A 16,792-nucleotide genomic window follows, 5' to 3' on the forward strand; every position below is an offset into this window, starting at 1 on the left:
AATTCTTCAAGGCCCAATGAAAATGTACACATTCCCCACCATTCTGTCTGCAAGTACCATATCTCAATAGTAATCCAGTCGGTAAGTTAAAAATAACCAAGGTACAGTAATTATTACACAAATCTGAATGTAAGATATGCATGATTATTGGTCAATGACATAGAGCAAATTAATTGCCCAGGAGTTTAAAAAAAAAAAAAAAAAAAAAAAAACAGGCCGCCCTCATTCCTGAATAAAATAATGGAGGACTCATGGAAGAGGTGGCATCTGAGCTGGGTCTTAAAGAATCTACTATTTTACTGAACAGAAACTGGGGATGACTACAGTTGACACTGCTGTACAGTATATCTGAAAGTTGTTAAGAGAGTAGATCTTAAGGTCTCTCATCACAAGGAAAAAACTTTTTTCTTTCTCTTTTTTGTATGATAGATGTTAACTAAACTTACTGAGGTAATCCATTCAAAATATGAGTCAAGTCATTTCACTGTTTACCTTAGACTTACACAGTGCTGTTATGCCAATTAAATGTCAATAAATTGGTAATAAAAGAAACAAACTGGCAAGAAAAGTCTATTTTAAGGAAAAAGTACGAGCAGCAAAAACATGGTAGATAAATACTGCAAAAACACTTACGAAATGGCAAAACTGAACAATCTGACTCTAGCACAATAAAAACAAAGAGTAACCAAAGAAGAAAGTACATAGACTATTAAAAGACTTAGGCCATGAAGTCAACTTCAGTGTCTACTCAAGGTTTTTGAGCAGGGTAGTAATAGCATCAAGGCACTTTAGGCCTCAATTTTTCATGTATGTGGAATTCTCCTTCTACCCCGAGTCCCACAGACCTCCTCCACAATTTCCACCTACTGAATTCTACACAGACCCAGCCCAAGCACCAACTCCTCCATAAAACCACCACAGAAAAACTCCAAACTCTTTGCCTTTTAATTTACACTTTTTTATCCTCATCCTCGACCTAATCTTTCAGCAGTGTATCAGAGTTCACCACTCTTTCCTCTCTAAAGTATCTCTTTTCTTGGCTTCTGTGACAACACACTCTTGGTTTTCTTCCTCCTCTGGCTCTTGACAGACCACGAAATACAAGTTTCCTAAGGCTTGATCCTAGGTCTTCTTTTCCCCTTGTTCTTTTCTAAAGTGATTTCAGGGGCGCCTGGGTGGCTCAGTTGGTTGAGCGTCCGACTTTGGCTCAGGTCATGATCTCACAGTCCGTGAGTTCGAGCTCCGCGTTAGGCTCTGTGCTGACAGCTCAGAGCCTGGAGCCTGCTTTGGATTCTGTGTCTCCCTCTCTCTCTGCCCCTCCCCCACTCATGCTCTGTCTCTGTCTATCTCTGTCAAAAATAAATAAACATTAAAAAAATTAAAAAATAAAGTGATTTCATCCGTTTCTCTAGCTTTAAACACCGTATCTCTCCCTCTCTCCCACCCCATATATACTCATGAATTCAAAAGCCACATATCCAAGAAAACCCCTTGAGCTCAAGTAGCAGATATCAAATTGCTTACATGACATCTCAAATTTAAAACATTTCCAGAACCAATTCTTGTTTTCCCCTACAAGTTTTCATCATTTCAAGAACTGGCACTATCAACTACTCAGTCACTAAAGCCAGAATTCTGGAAAACTTGCTTCTTTCCTTTTCCTCACCTACATACATAATACTGGCATTCCTCCTTCTAAATTCTTCCCAGTTTGCCTTTTTCTGTCTTCCACCAGAGCCACCTTGTCTCCCTAAATCCCTTCATGCAAGCATTTAGAATGATCATTTAAGAATGTGAATCAGACTGTGATTCTTTCCTGCTTAAAAACCACCAAAGATGTGCCAGAGTACTTCAAACAAAACCCTACCCCCACCAAGGCCTTACAAGATCTGGGTCTCACTCACTTCTTTAACTCCCTCTCATTCCCTCTCCCTGCTACTCCAGTCACTTTGGCCTTCTAGGTCTTTGAATACATTCTTGCTGTTCCATCTGCTTACAATGTTCTTCCCTTCTGCTATTCCTTTCATCTTTCAGACACCTGTTTAAATATTACCTCAACAAAAAGGATTTTCCATATACCCTGCACAAATTAGCCTATTCCTGTGAGTCCTTTTTTTCCTTGACAGGCCTATCAAAATTTTAATTTGTTATTTTTTCTTTCATTGATGTCAGCCTCCCTTACTAAACTATGAAGCCTGTCTTTTATCATCTAACATATATCCAGCATGCAGGAGTGCCTGTCATGATATACGTGTTCCAAAGATATTTATTGAATGGAGAAATGTCAGTCTAAGATATGCCTCATCTTCCTTTGTGACCCCAGGCAAAATATTAAACAACTCTTTCCATTAATATTTCATTGATATCTACTATATTGTGAGGGAAACTAGGGAGATAAAATTGTGAAGGATAGCCTACAAATATAAAAGGTAGAGGTATATATTTATTTAAAAAAATGCATTGTGAGGCAATGTATGAAAACTCATATGAATAATACTTCAGCAGTTAGAAACAGAACTTCTCATCTGGGTAATAAAAGACTGCATCACTGAGAATATGATGTCTGAGTTAGGCTTCAAAAGATGGCTGGACTCTGACAATCAGAAATATACCAAAAGGTATTACAGATGCAGGGAAGAGTTTGAACAGATGTATAGAATGAGAAATCAAGATGATGGTGGAAGAACAAACTGGTTGGCATGAGTGTGGGCAAACCAGTACAAGAGAACCAGATACAGTTAGAAGGGCAGGCTGGACAGTACCTTTCATGTCTGGCCAACAGAGCTACTAATTCCCACTTGAGCTCAAGTAAGATTTTCAAGTTGTGGCTTCACAAATATAAATTTGGCTACAACATAGGTAATGAAATAAGAATCTGTACCTGGACCAGACAAAAGGCTACTATATTAAACTAGGGAATAAAAAAGATATAAAAAATTTTGGTTAAAAAAAAGAAAGGTCAAAAGCAGTGCTTCTCATACTAACTAGTAAAAGGTCAATACTTTAAGTTCTAAATGGTCATGGAACAATAGTTTTGTAAAATGCAATCAAAATTAATGATTAGGAAAATAAAATATAAAATACAAAATATAAGCTCCAAATTATGAGATTCAGCAGAGATAAAATTACTTCTAAAAACTGCTATAGAATTTCTAAATGCTTACTCTCAATTTCTGTAGTCCTCATCATGGACTAGTAAATTTGTGGCCTGGGACCAGTCTATAAACCTCACATTGAGCAGCACTGGTTTATTGGGCTCTGTCAGTGACTAGATGCCATGGAAGTCAAAAGTAACTCTGAGATTACTCTTTTAGGTGACTGTAAGAATTGTTATACCATCAAGTAAGAAAGTTTGGTGAGTTCAGAAGGTGTCCCTATAAAAAAATATGGAATTTTGGCAGGAATCCAGTGCAATAATGAGAAAATCCTACAAGAGTTTCAAGACATTTTATACACAGAATTTTTCATCACCTTTATTTTATTTTACTATTTTCTGGCTAAAAGAAATAAAAGAAAAATACGTACTGCTAATTTGGAGGAAGACTTACAGAAAACAATGTCATAGGCTAAAACAAACTGTTATTTTTAAATGTGTGATTATACAATGTCATTTGCAACCAAACATAATAAGGAAACATAATCTCTGGCATACCATACTGATGTAAATTACTTTTTTTTTTTTTGACAGACACATGCACATGTAACTCCATTCTTTTTGAAAAACATCCTTGGTGGTGAGTTCATAGTGCTTTAATTGTCCTTATGTTCCTTAAATCTGTGACATAAATCTTGGGTCACCAGCTGGAGACAAAGAACTCCTCTGTTTTGCTTGACATTAGAGATTGATGATGCTTGACTAGACAGGTAGAAACCCATCTTTTTAGTAATGGGGAAAGAACAGAGCTCCCAAGGGATATAAGAAATTGAAATCTGAGGCTTGACAGATTTTTAAATTCAAGGCAAGTAAAGTGACAATGTTGATAAATATGAAGTGATTAAAAAAGAAAAAAAAAGCTTAGGATAAAGGAATCAGAAGATGCTTGCAATTTAGCTGAAAAATAAATGGTAGGTGTAACTCTTGATAATGTAATAAACTTATTAATAATGATATACTAGTTAGGTCATTTGATGTCCTAAGTTATCTTCTAAAAGAATAGCAAAAGCAATGATACAAACTTTAGAACAGACCCTTAATAACCAATGTAAGAGTTACATATGATGACATCCTTATCAAGCAGATTTTCTTCACTTATCTCAAAGATAATGAAACTTTATGAGATTTTAGAACCTACGTAAACACAGTCCTTTATTAAGACCTGGCAAGTAAAAGTTTTAAATGGAATAATTCTTACCGAGTTAAAAACAAGCAAATAAATTAAAATATCTGCTTTGACTTACCCAAATGGATCACCAACCACAAGGAATGCAACATCACAGATATCGGCATCCTTTAAAATATTATCTGCTTCTTGTTCCACTTCTTCTCTATCAGCAAGAATCAATTTTCTTCCGTAGAACTCTTCCTACAGATTTAGTCCAATATCAAAATGAGACAGCAGGTGACCATTTACACACACACACACACACACACACACACACACACACACACACACACACTAATCTCTGGGGCTGGTGCAAATTTTGGCAACCATCCAGACATCCATACGTAGATCACTGAATAGGACTCATCAGTGAGCTAGCACTCTATAACATGTTGCAATTAAACTCTGTCTTTGGGGCTATCTTAATATCCCAAGAGGAGGTAGACCTCCTAACATCTGAGACTTTCTGCATTTTAAATTTATCTAAATCTGAGTCTAACAGACCAGGCAGAATACTGTAGAATGAACAGAGAACATGTTTGTACGAGCCTTACTTCATAAACATACTAATAAAAATGAATATATTAAATAATAACTATAAACATACATGGTAATTTGGGTTTAATTAAATTTTCCATAGGAAAACCTATAGGACTCTGGCTAAAATAAAAGGTAACTTCAATGAGAAATAATAGAAAATTAAGATTCAGTTATTTACAGAACCAGCAAACATTCCTATATAATTGCAGGAAAGATTGATTGAAAACTGTATTTCTGGGGTGCCTGGGCTGAGTGTTAGACTCTTGGTTTTGGCTCGGGTCATGATTCTAGAATCATGGGATGGGCCCCACGTCAAGCTCCATGCTGAGCCATGAAGCCTGCTTAAGATTCTCTCTCTCTCCCTCTGCACCTCTTCCCCACTCATTTTTTCTCTAAAATAAATAATAAGAAAATAAAAAAATAAATAACAATTGTATTTCCTACTTCCTGCTAAAAAGGCAGAGATGCAGGGGAGAAAAAAGAATTCTAAGTATATAGGAAGTCTCAACACAAACTGCTTTGTGAACCAATTCCCTGAAGTTCAACTCTAAAGAATAAACCCAGGAGGCTGACCTTAATGGGTGGCAGCATGTAAGTACAGAGAGTGAACTGATGTGCCAGTGGTCATATGGCAGTGGTTACAAACTATTATGCAAAGTCATGAATCTTATTAACTGATTTCCCGTGGAATAATATGTAATTCAAATATAGTAAAAGTGGATTCATAGACAAATACTATTTCTTACATACTGAGAAGTTTGAGCTATAAAGATTATATTAGAAGTCAAATGTTACAAGGACTGCTATAATAGAAGCGTTATCTGGTACTCAATATCTGTCAAGCAAAAGAGTAAATGAACAAATGATTAAGCATTTGAAGATAAAGGCTATAGTTCCAACTCTGATAACTATTTCTTAATACTTAACTAGAATCTGTTCTTGAAAAAAGATCCCTTCCCTTTCTCTGCATATCTTAGCAGAGATGTTCCAGAAGTTCCCAATGACAACGACGTTTTTACAGATAAAAAGTGTTCTCTTTATTTTCACTTTTATATTTTTTCTTAATAATTCATTTGCATATAACTTCCTTTAATTTCATGAGCCCAGAAAACTTATCAGTGGTAGAACATTTATATTCACATATATCTAAGACATACACATCATTACTGAAAACTGAAGGAATTCTTTTTTTCCTGAACTTCTAACATCTTTTAATATGAAATTTATTGTCAAATTGGTTTCCATACAACACCCTGTGCTCAACCCACAGGTGCCCTCCTCAATGCCCATCACTCACTGAACTTGTAACATTTCTGTAAAAAATTTTTAAAAATCACATGTGACTAGCTTAATGCTAGCAGTAATTTTAAATCCTATTTAATACTTTATGATTCAACAACAGAAAACCCCACTCTTCTCAAGACTTCTATCATGTATCACTCCATATTTATTACTTAAGAAACATTTCATTATCTAACTGAAACACAATATTAAAAAAAAAGTATCCACATATGCATAACTGTGCACATACACCCCAAACACTCCATTATAACCAAATAGCTGATCCTTTTGAAAAAAATGTAAAAAAGGGAAGAGATAATAAAAGTAGTAAGAAACTGGTATTACATTATTCTTAATTTACCTACATTATTCTTAATTTATTCATTTACTCAAAGAATATTTCTTTTTTTAAAAATTTTTTAATGTTTATTTATTTTTGAGGGAGAGACAGAGCATGAGCAGGGGAGGGGCAGAGAAGGAGGGAGTCACAGGACCTGAAGCAGGCTCCAGGCTCCGAGCTGTCAGCACAGAGCCCGACACGGGGCTCAAACTCACAATCTGTGAGATCATGACCTGAGCCGAAGTCAGACGTTCAACTGACTGAGCCACCCAGGTGCCCCAAAGAATATTTCCTATACACAACCTCCAAGCCAACCTCTACGCTTGTTGTCGGCAAATAGTGCTGAATGAGACATACATGGCCCTTGTCCTGTGGCTTATAATGTCTAGTGGGGAATTATCTAACCACATCATTAAGTGCTATAGAAGCTTGGAATCTAATAAGAGTCAGGGAAGGGGCAGGAGGGAAAAGCAGTATTATTTAACAAATAATTTTAAATTTATATTATACATTATCAAATGACTCATTAGCCAGTTTTTGTATAGCATCAGCCCTAATCTCCTCCATGAAAATGAAGGTAAAACTCAAAAAACTCATTGCTTTAAGTTGAAAGCAATGTTTAAAGCTTCTTGCTTTAAGTTGGCAGGTTTTGTATAAGGAGGGCAAGGTAAAAAGTCAAAATTAAAATTACTTTTGGGTATTCCTGGAAGGATACATGAAAAATTAGTAATAACTGCCTCTATGAAGGGGAACTGGGCTAGAAATATTGCAATGTATACACCATTTAGTATCTTTTAAATTCTTTTTTAAATGTGTATTTATTTTGAGAGAGAAAGAGAGACTAGGGGAGGGGCAAAGAGAGAGGAGAATCCTAAGTAGGCAAAGAGAGAGAGAATCCTAAGCAGACTCTATGCTATCAGCACAGAGCCCTACATGGGGCTCGATCATACAAACCGTGAGATCATGACTTGGGCCAAAATCAAGGGTTGGGACCCTTAATCAACTGAGTCACCTAGGCACCCCTAATATCTTTTGAATTTTATACCATACAATGTATTACCTAGTCAAAAAAAAAAAAAATAGAAAAGTAGAAGCCAGAAGTAGAATGTGTAAACAAACAAAATCTTAAGAAAACAAAATCTTAAACACACACACACACACAAACATTTAAAGAAAGAACAGAGAAATAGGGTTTACAAAAGGGACTGAGAAAAATGGAAAAGTACAAATAAAACCAAGAAAAAGTCATGTCTTAAAAGCCAGCTTCAAGGAGTGAGCAAGTATGTCAAAAGCAGTAAAACAGGTACGAATTGAAAAGTATCCTCTGGCATTCTCAGCTATTAAATAATTGCTCAACAAACAAATATTTCAGAGGAATGGAAATCAGCTCACAGGAGTATGAGACATGAGTGAAGTAGGGACAATAAAAGTATGCTGCTTTTTCAAAAAACTTTGGATAAATAAGAGAATAGTAACTATGGAGAAAAGATGTTTAAAAGTGGAGAATTTTGGGGTGCCTGGCTGGCTCAGTCAGTTGAGCATCTGACTTCGACTCAGGTCCTGCATCAGGCTCTGTGCTGACAGCTCAGAGCCTGGAGCCTGCTTCAGATTCTGTGTCTCCCTCTCTCTGCCCCTCCCCGACTCGCTCTGTCTCTGTCTCAAAAATGAATAAACATAAAAAAAAAAAAAATTAAAGGAGAGAGTTTTCAAAAGAGACAATACCTGAATATGGTTTCAGGTTCAGGAGAGAAGCATATTAAGACAGACTGAACATAAAGAAGAAAGAATAATTGATGGGAATAAAGTTTCAGAGGAAGGGAGAGGAAGAGGTTTGAGAAAAACACATCTACTTAGTCTTGAACAGGAAGAGAACTTCAATCTAACAAGCCATTTGCTTTTTTTTTTTTTAAGTTATTTATTTATTTATTTATTTTTGAGAGAGAGAGAATACAAGCAGAGGGGCAGAGAGAGGGAGACACAGAATCTGAAGCAGGCTCTGTGCTGACAGCGCAGAGCCCAATGCAGGGCTCAATCCCACAAACTGTGAGATCATGACCAAAGCCAAAATGAAGAGCTGGACACTACTGACTGAGACACTCACACGCGCCTAACAAGTCATTTTCTAAGACTGGAGGGAAGACAGATTCAGATTTAGGGCAAGGACAAATGGGAAGTTAATGGGAAGTTAATGAAGGTCATAGCTGGTTGCCTCATCTTTCTCAGTGGGAAGGCCTTTACTGTCTTCTCCTCTATCCCTCCAATATCATTCCACAGCTATCAGATAGGAAGACAGGAACTAGAGCGAGTTGGTACCCAGATGAAGTAGATTAGGAAGAAAAGGGAGGGAACACACATACTGGAAGAAAATGAAAGTTATTTGAGTGATGCCCAAGAACAAGTATAGCAAATTATTATGCTTGTTTTTTCCATGCTTTTGCTCATAATTATTTTTTCTTCAGTAAAGAACACTATGCTCTTTCTCTTCCCTTTACCAAATCTTATCTATAACAACTGTCTCTTTCTCTTCCCTTTGCCAAGTCTTATCTATAATAACAACATTTATAGTATATTTACATTAGGATCACTCTGGGGTCAGGCATAGTTCTAAGAACTTATGCCTATGAATTCATTGAATCTTCGTTATAATCTATGAGATAGCCCCTATTTTTATCCCCGTTTTAGAGATAAGAAAAAGACCACAGAAAAGTTAACTGATTGTCCAAAGTCACAGAACCTTGGTTGATTACAAAACATCACATGTATCATAAATAAGCCATAGACAGGCAGAGCTTAGTGATCTCCTCTGCTTTTTACAGGGTGGCTACAGCCCCAAAGTTAGCTCCTTTTGGCCATAGCTGCTTTCTCTATTTACCCTGCGGAGCCGTGCAAATATTGCCATTTTCAATCTAGACTATGAAAACAAAAGAAATAAAACAAAAAGATTGGGATGCATTATTTTAAGACACAGCTTAAATTCCATCTATTCTGTAGTCTCCCTTGACCACCATGGACTGAAGTGATCTTTTTTTTCTTTTTTTAATGTTTGTTTATTTTTGAGAGAGCGCAAGCAGGGGAGGGACAGAGAGAGAGAGGAAGACATAGGATCTGAAGCAGGCTCTGCTCTGACAGCAGAGCCTGATATGGGGCTCAAACTCATGCACTGTAAGATCGACCTGAGCTGAAGTTGAATGCTTAACCAAACTGAGCCACCCAGGTGCCCCATGAAGTGATCTTCTTTCTTATATGAATTTCAATTAGAATTAATAACTAGTAATTATTTATTATGTAAGGCAGCTTCTCCTAATCCATGAAAACAAGAGCACTGGCTTAAGTAAGATCATCTAAGTTCTTCCCAGCAATATAATTTTATAGCTTCTTTCACTGTTGTCATGAATTGTTATTTAAATCTTCCTTTATTATTTATGTTTTCCTGGGTATAACACAGATAAATCATGAACCACTTGAGAACAAAGGCCATACCTTTTACTTCTTTGTATAAGGCACTACAAGTGTATCACACCAAATCGGCATAGAAGATCATAATTTATTCACAGAAAGTGCCTAAAGAAATTCAAAGTGTATGTAACAAAACTAAAACTCTTCCCTGGATTCACTGTCTCTAGTTTAATGAACTTTTGAATACTACAGAATATATAAACAATACTACCTGTTTGGCAATTTCAAAACAATAGCTTTCAATGTAAGATAAAGTCCAGATTTGTTTAGTAACATCTATATATGGCTTTCATAATTTTGTGTGATTATTGATAAAAGAAAGCACATGTTCACTGCAGAAAATAGGTTTTTCCAATCTTTTTTTTGCACTGTGTAATAATTATCCAGTTATTGAGTCCAGATTGTACATACAGGTGTGAGCACGTGTCAACAATTTTTAAAAATCAATTTGTTTAAAGAAAGAAAGAAAAGGTAGAAATGAAAAAACAAAAAGGAAGTCACTGAAGAAAAAGTGGCTCTGACATTTTACTCGGCAATATAAGGCATGAATTTATTTATTTATTTATACCTTAACTTATTCTAGAAAAGAGTTACTAAAGGTGGCTGATGTCACACAGAAAGTTGCTCAGGAAAAAACATGAACTAAAGACCTGGAGAAAGTCATGAAGAACAGACTGATGGAATTTTGTGATAAGAAGATTCAAAATTGACCATTTTGCTTGAATGCTACCTTTCTATGAAATTATTATTCTGTGAAGCTATGATCTATCCCTGAGTATACAGAGACACAGTATGTTACAAAGGTGAAGAGTGGTGGTTCTCAACTCAGGACTGCCTCGGCTCATATTCTGGCTCTATCACTCATTATCTGTATGACCTTGGGCAAGTTTCTTTGTGCCTGTAAACTGTGTACAGTAATTATAGAATAATAATCCTGTTCCACATATAAAGCACTTAGAACAGTACATAGTAAGTATTCTATTAATATTAGCACTTATTATTGTAGAGAAATGGATATTCCAGCACCTTAACAAAGAAAACATAATTTACCTGTAGGTGAGGTTGGGCCCAGCCCGAATTCTACATTTTTGGGAAAAGAATACTTGAAAAAATTACAGCAACCAACATTACCATTTAGTTAGCACTTAAAATTTACAAAGCACTTTCAAATATATCATCTTTTTTTAAGTTATCTTTTTAATATTTATTTATTTTGAGAAAGAACTCAAGCAGAGAGAAAGAGAGAGAGAGAGAATCCCAAGCAGGCTCTGTGCTTACAGTGCACAGTCTGTGAGACAGGGCCCCGAAATGGGACTCTGACAAACCGTGAGATCATAACTTGAGAGGAAAATCAAGAGTTGGACGTTTCACCAACTGAGCCACCTCAAATATATCATCTTAATAAAACCCTACCTTAATAAAATCTCCAATTGGTTATTATCTCTATTTTCACAAATGAGATAATTGAGGTTTAGACAAATCCAGAAATGTGCCTATCAACAACTACCATTTCTGGAGACTTTTGTGACAGGCACTACATTAAGAACCTATGAGGTGGGCATTCTTATCCCCATCTCACAAATTAAAAAACTAAAGTTAAAGGACTTGTCCAAGGTTATATGGTAACATGTAACAGAGAAGATTTAAAGTCAGGTCCAAACTTTCCTCTATGCTAAATCCTGACATCTTACCCTAAAAAATGCTGATTTGTTTTATTTGTCTCTACTCTCTTAGAAGAATTTAAGTCCAGTCTAGTTTTCCTTAATTACTGGTAAGAGAGGAATACTTATTATTTTGAGCTTAGACACTTTGCTTCCATCCTAACAAATCAGAGTCAACAAATCAAAGCTGGTCGTTAGATGCAACTTTCATATCAATACCAATTCAAGTAGCAGTCCTTAATTCCTTATAACTCTGAGACCAGAATTCCCTGGGCTGTGAATCTGAGAGGGCATTAGACCTGAAATTCTCTAGGTCATTTTTTTTGTTTAGAAGCCTTGATAGACCAGACAATTCTAAAATCCTCTCCCTCCTCCTATAACACGTCCAACACTCTGTTCATCTTAATTTACATTCCATTTGGAGTTTGACAATGGACATGAACTACTTAACCCCTCCTCCAAAATGTACTGAGCCCTTAACAAGAGCCAGCTAAATGCATGATAAATTAACAAATCCTAAGTTTATTAAGTCCCAGGCTTATTCAGTATACACAAGAGTATGTGTATAAGCCTTACGGGGAGTCTTTTTAAAGGTAAGCCGTCTCTGGATAGGATACAGACAGAAAGGCGATTACCATTCCCTATGGAAATACTTCAAAGGGAGAAGCTTTCAGCGTGGTTTCTGCATATATAACCAACTCATTAAGGCTATGTCAGTACCTCATTAGCACTCAACTCAGAAAAAAATGGACTATCTCATGAAATAAGGGATTTTGAGAACTATCCCCAGGAGTGTAAAGTAACTTTCCTTTCCTATTTACTGGAGAAAACCACAAAATTAGACTTGTAAAGTAAGACAAAAGCACCCTTTCATTTTCCAAGTCACTTGGTTGTTGTATTATTTCCATTCTTGTACTCCTCAGATCCTTAATGAGCAGGGGATGGGTTTTAAAAGGTTTCAACAAGCAGACCTGAAAATTGCGTTCAGCTTAGTGTAATGAAAATCAGCTGTTAGCTTTCTTCCCAGGACTGGAGATCCTTAAGCACCTACCAAGACTTCCTTCCCTACAGTCAGGATTGAGGTATAGGCTTCCAGATACACCCGACTGCAGCGTCTAACAATTTCCAGGCCCTTGACTGTGATGTCCTTGGCATCGCCCAGGCCCAGGCCGATCAGGTAAAGCATTTCAAAGTCCAGGGAGACTGCAGGACGAAGCGAACAAGAAAAACATGTGTCAGCTACACCGAGGATATCTAAAATCTAGTGATGAACATGGAAACTGAAAACCAAAACAGCCGGAGAAGAGACGGCAATCACGAGCGAGGTCTGAGAACCTCACTCCACGCCTCTTACATAAGGACTGGAATGAATGTTTGTGAACAACCCTACCCCGCATTTTCTCGTTACACCAACCTAGGAGCACACAATTACCCTAGAGAGAATTGTAGTTGGGTCCCCAAAAGCCTAAAAGCAGCCTTTCCGAAAATATAGCTACCGAAAGCGATGATTCGCCCACAGAGAAAATCCACGCCGCCGGCCTCACCGACGGTGCCGCAAAACGTCAGCGCCTTTACTGCACTTTACGACTAGCTGGAGGGGAGGGCAAGCCGGCCTCTGCGGGTGGGGTGGGGGAGATCTGCCGGCTGCGCCAGAAGTGACCCGCCCGCTGCTAGGGTGGGGAAGCGAAAGGTCAGTCGGTCGGGCAGTCTGTCTAGAGTCCCCAGCATGGCCTCTGGGAAAGGACGAGGAGCACCCGCGATCCCCTTAGCCAGTGGCTTTACACCTCCCCAACCTAGGACAGGGTAAGTGCAGGAGCTCTTTGCCTGGGAGGAGCTGGACCCGAGGTTGGGTAGCGCAGCGCGGCGCGTTACGCCTTTTCTTCTCCGGTCACGAGAACGGGTGACGTGTGGGACGGACTTCCCTAATTTGCTCGGGATCGCCCTAGTGCAGAGATTTCCATACTCGCCTTTGCATTCCGCTGCCGTTTAACCAGCTACCTCCCTGATGAGGTGTCAGTGTAGCCAAACCTGGCCATCAGTGTGACTCTGATTTCCTAGCGGGGCGGTGATTCCTGGGGTTTGTCCCCAACCCCAAGACCTCATGCCGGAGTGCCCCGAGGGGCGTGACTGGGATATGCCTCAGCCATCCTCAGTGTCGGGAAGCCCAGAGCCGCCCTCTCGTCCCCCACCCCCCCCACCCCCCCGCCCCGTGCCTTTCCAAGTGACCTTTAAGAGCGCTCAGGAATTTCAGACTTAATGCTTCCACAGGGGGAATTCCTATAGTTAGTTAGATGTAGTTCCGATATCGAAATGGTTTGTTTTGACTGTAAATGCTGTTGGTAAGGTCACTAGTGACCTCATCCAAGTTAAGAAGACAGTTTCCATTGTTTATCTTAGGCAGTGTTGATTATTCAGAATTTTCCTGCTGCTTCTCAGACAATGCCTTGTGTCTTTTTTTGCCCAATACCTGTTACTTAACCCTTAATTTTATGTTTTTTCCTAGGCTCCATCCACCCTTTGCACTTCACATTCAATACACTCTTCATGACTGATTCTATCCAGTTTCATTACATCCATCCATTCTTCATACCATAAACAAAAATTAATTCAAATGGATCATAGATGTACATATAAACTATATGGAAAACAAAACAATAAAACTTCCTAGAGAGAGGATAGGAGAAAATATTTGTGATCTTATTTAGGCAAAGACTCCTCAGGTGGAACACCAGAAGCATGATGTAGAAAAGAAAAATTGAGAAATTGAAGTTGAGAGAGATAAAACCTGTTCTTCAAAAGACATTGTTGAAGCCACACACTGGAAGAAAACATTCGCAAAACATGTATCTGGTAAAGGATTTGTATCAGGAATGCATAAATAACTCTCAAAAGGTAAATAAGAAAACAACTTAATTTTTTAAGTAGGCAAAGAATTTGAAAAAATCTCCCAGAGAATAAGGTAAACAGATCCCCAAAGAGGATACACTAACATCAAATAAGCCACATCATTAGACATTAGGAAAATAAAAATTAAAACCACGGTGAGAATCTAGTATATTCCTATTAGAATGGCTGAAATTGGAGGGGCGCCTGGGTGGCGCAGTCAGTTGGGCGTCCGACTTCAGCCAGGTCACGATGTCGCGGTCCCTGAGTTCGAGCCCCGCGTCAGGCTCTGGGCTGATGGCTCGGAGCCTGGAGCCTGTTTCCGATTCTGTGTCTCCCTCTCTCTCTGCCCCTCCCCCGTTCATGCTCTGTCTCTCTCTGTCCCAAAAATAAATAAAAAACGTTGAAAAAAAATTTAAAAAAAGAATGGCTGAAATTGGAGGACCTGGGTGGCTCAGTCAGTCAAGCATCTGACTTATCAGTCAAGTATCCAACTTTGTCTCAGGTCATGATCTCACAGTTTGTGAGTTCAAGCCCCGCATCCGCATCCAGTTGCTGCTGTCAGCACAGAGCCCACTTGAGATCTTCTGGCCCCCTCACTCTGTGACCCTCTGTCTCTCTCTCTCTCAAAAATAAAAATAGTAATAAAAGAATGGCTACAATTAAAAGCAAAAACAAAATAAAACCCTGAATATTCACTCTCAATAATTTTGGGTATCTCTAGTATTTTGCTGACTCAGATTTTAATCTCCCATTTAGACCTCCCCTTCAGCCTCCTATATTTAACTTTCTGCTGGAAATCACCTAGATAACCCAGAGACATCACATTCAAAGCTGAATCCATCTTCTTCCCTTTCAACTTGGCTTTTCCTTCTGTATTATCTACTTTGGATGGAAGGCATTATCAACTACAGACTTATGCAAGCCAGACACGTGGAAGTTACCCCCCATTCAGTCTAACATATCTGCCTCTCTTGGTAGAAACCTTACCTACTGTCGCAGTCTTTCTTTAGGTCTTCATGTCGCTCCTGCAGCTGGTCACCATGTCTCCTGCGCATTCATACTTCTAGGGGCCAGAGAGATCTAGCTAGGATACAATCTGAAAATGTCATTCCCTTCTAAAAATCCTTTTGAGGCCAAGAAAAAGTCCAGGCTCTTCAAAATATCCCACAGGATCATCCCTGGAGTGACCTCTGCCTACCTCTCTCTAGCCTCATGTCTCTCCACTCCATACCACGAGCTTTTACTCTGGCACTACTCTTCTGTGCCCACAACATTCTCCCTTTGTGCCTCTGTGACTTTAGTCAGGCTGCCACCTCTACATTGAATATTCTCTCCCATTCTCTCCTATCTAGGCCACTGCTCACTCTTTTTTTTTTTTTTTTTTTTTTCAACGTTTATTTATTTTTGGGACAGAGAGAGACAGAGCATGAACGGGGGAGGGGCAGAGAGAGAGGGAGACACAGAATCGGAAACAGGCTCCAGGCTCTGAGCCATCAGCCCAGAGCCCGACGCGGGGCTCGAACTCACGGACCGCGAGATCATGACCTGGCTGAAGTCAGACGCTTAACCGACTGCGCCACCCAGGCGCCCCAACTGCTCACTCTTTAAGACTAAGTTTAGGAGTCCTTCCCAGAAATCCCTGAGGTAGGGTTGAGTATCTCCTTGTAATTACAATAATACTGTATGCATATACTTATCAATCAACTTAAGTGTTTTATAATTGCCCATTTGTGTATCTTCCTTAACCAAACCATCAATTTCATAAAGTTAGGGCCTGTATCTTATATTACACAATTACAGAATTGTATCTTATATTACACAGTTACCCAAGATACACTTAGTGCAGTGTCTGTCACATAGTAGGTATTCAGTAAATAATCATTAAATAGATCATTTATGTATACACTAGTAGCTGAGCAATTTCTTTGAATTATGGTGTAGTTTCCTATCTTTATGAAATAAATGCAGGGTGTGGTATATTTTAGATGACTCCCAAAAAGTCGTTGATGGAATGTCAAACAAAAACAATGCCTCACTTATGCCACTTCAGAAAGTTATTTACGTTAAAAGGTTTATGACACAGTTCACGTATACTTCATATGCACCCTGTTGAGTAGGTAATCTTTCCAATGTACTGATCATGTTTTTGTTGTCAGATTTGCTTTGGGTAATTCCAGGTAGATTTACAGTGAAAAGGCAACGTCAAAAGGAATAATTAATCAAAAGGAAGGTGTTGTCTATCTCCTTTCAGGAAATCTGTATTGAAAATGAAGTTATTCTGGGTAGGTAAGGAAATATTCTTTTTA

General features: G+C 38.4%; 1 protein-coding gene and 1 long non-coding RNA gene across 9 annotated transcripts in view; one reads left to right on the forward strand and one right to left on the reverse strand.

The window, feature by feature from the left end:
- Positions 1-13,252, reverse strand: part of DPH5 (diphthamide biosynthesis 5) — a 51,820-nt gene extending 38,568 nt beyond the window's left edge. The window contains exons 1-3 of one of the 3 annotated variants that reach the window (XR_015254923.1): positions 13,097-13,252; positions 12,652-12,803; positions 4,399-4,523 (exon numbers count right to left, since the gene is read on the reverse strand). Coding sequence is in view for 1 of the 3 variants with exons in the window: in XM_086717701.1 (XP_086573827.1) it covers positions 4,399-4,523; positions 12,652-12,786 (260 nt within the window). In the remaining 2 variants the exon portion in view is untranslated. The remainder of the gene's footprint in view (positions 1-4,398; positions 4,524-12,651; positions 12,804-13,096) is intronic. The other 2 variants (XR_015254924.1, XM_086717701.1) reach the window with 2 other exon arrangements.
- Positions 13,212-16,792, forward strand: part of LOC147578204 (uncharacterized) — a 192,728-nt gene continuing 189,147 nt past the window's right edge. For 4 of the 6 annotated variants that reach the window (XR_015254927.1, XR_015254926.1, XR_015254930.1 and 1 more), the window contains exon 1: positions 13,263-13,403. This is a non-coding gene — a long non-coding RNA (uncharacterized LOC147578204). Of the gene's footprint in view, positions 13,404-16,792 lie in introns of all 6 variants that reach the window. The other 2 variants (XR_015254929.1, XR_015254925.1) reach the window with 2 other exon arrangements.

This window comes from Puma concolor, chromosome C1 (genome assembly GCF_028749965.1).
Source record: "Puma concolor isolate L17-30 chromosome C1, mPumCon1.1.hap2, whole genome shotgun sequence".
NCBI classification, from domain to species: Eukaryota; Metazoa; Chordata; class Mammalia; order Carnivora; family Felidae; genus Puma; species Puma concolor.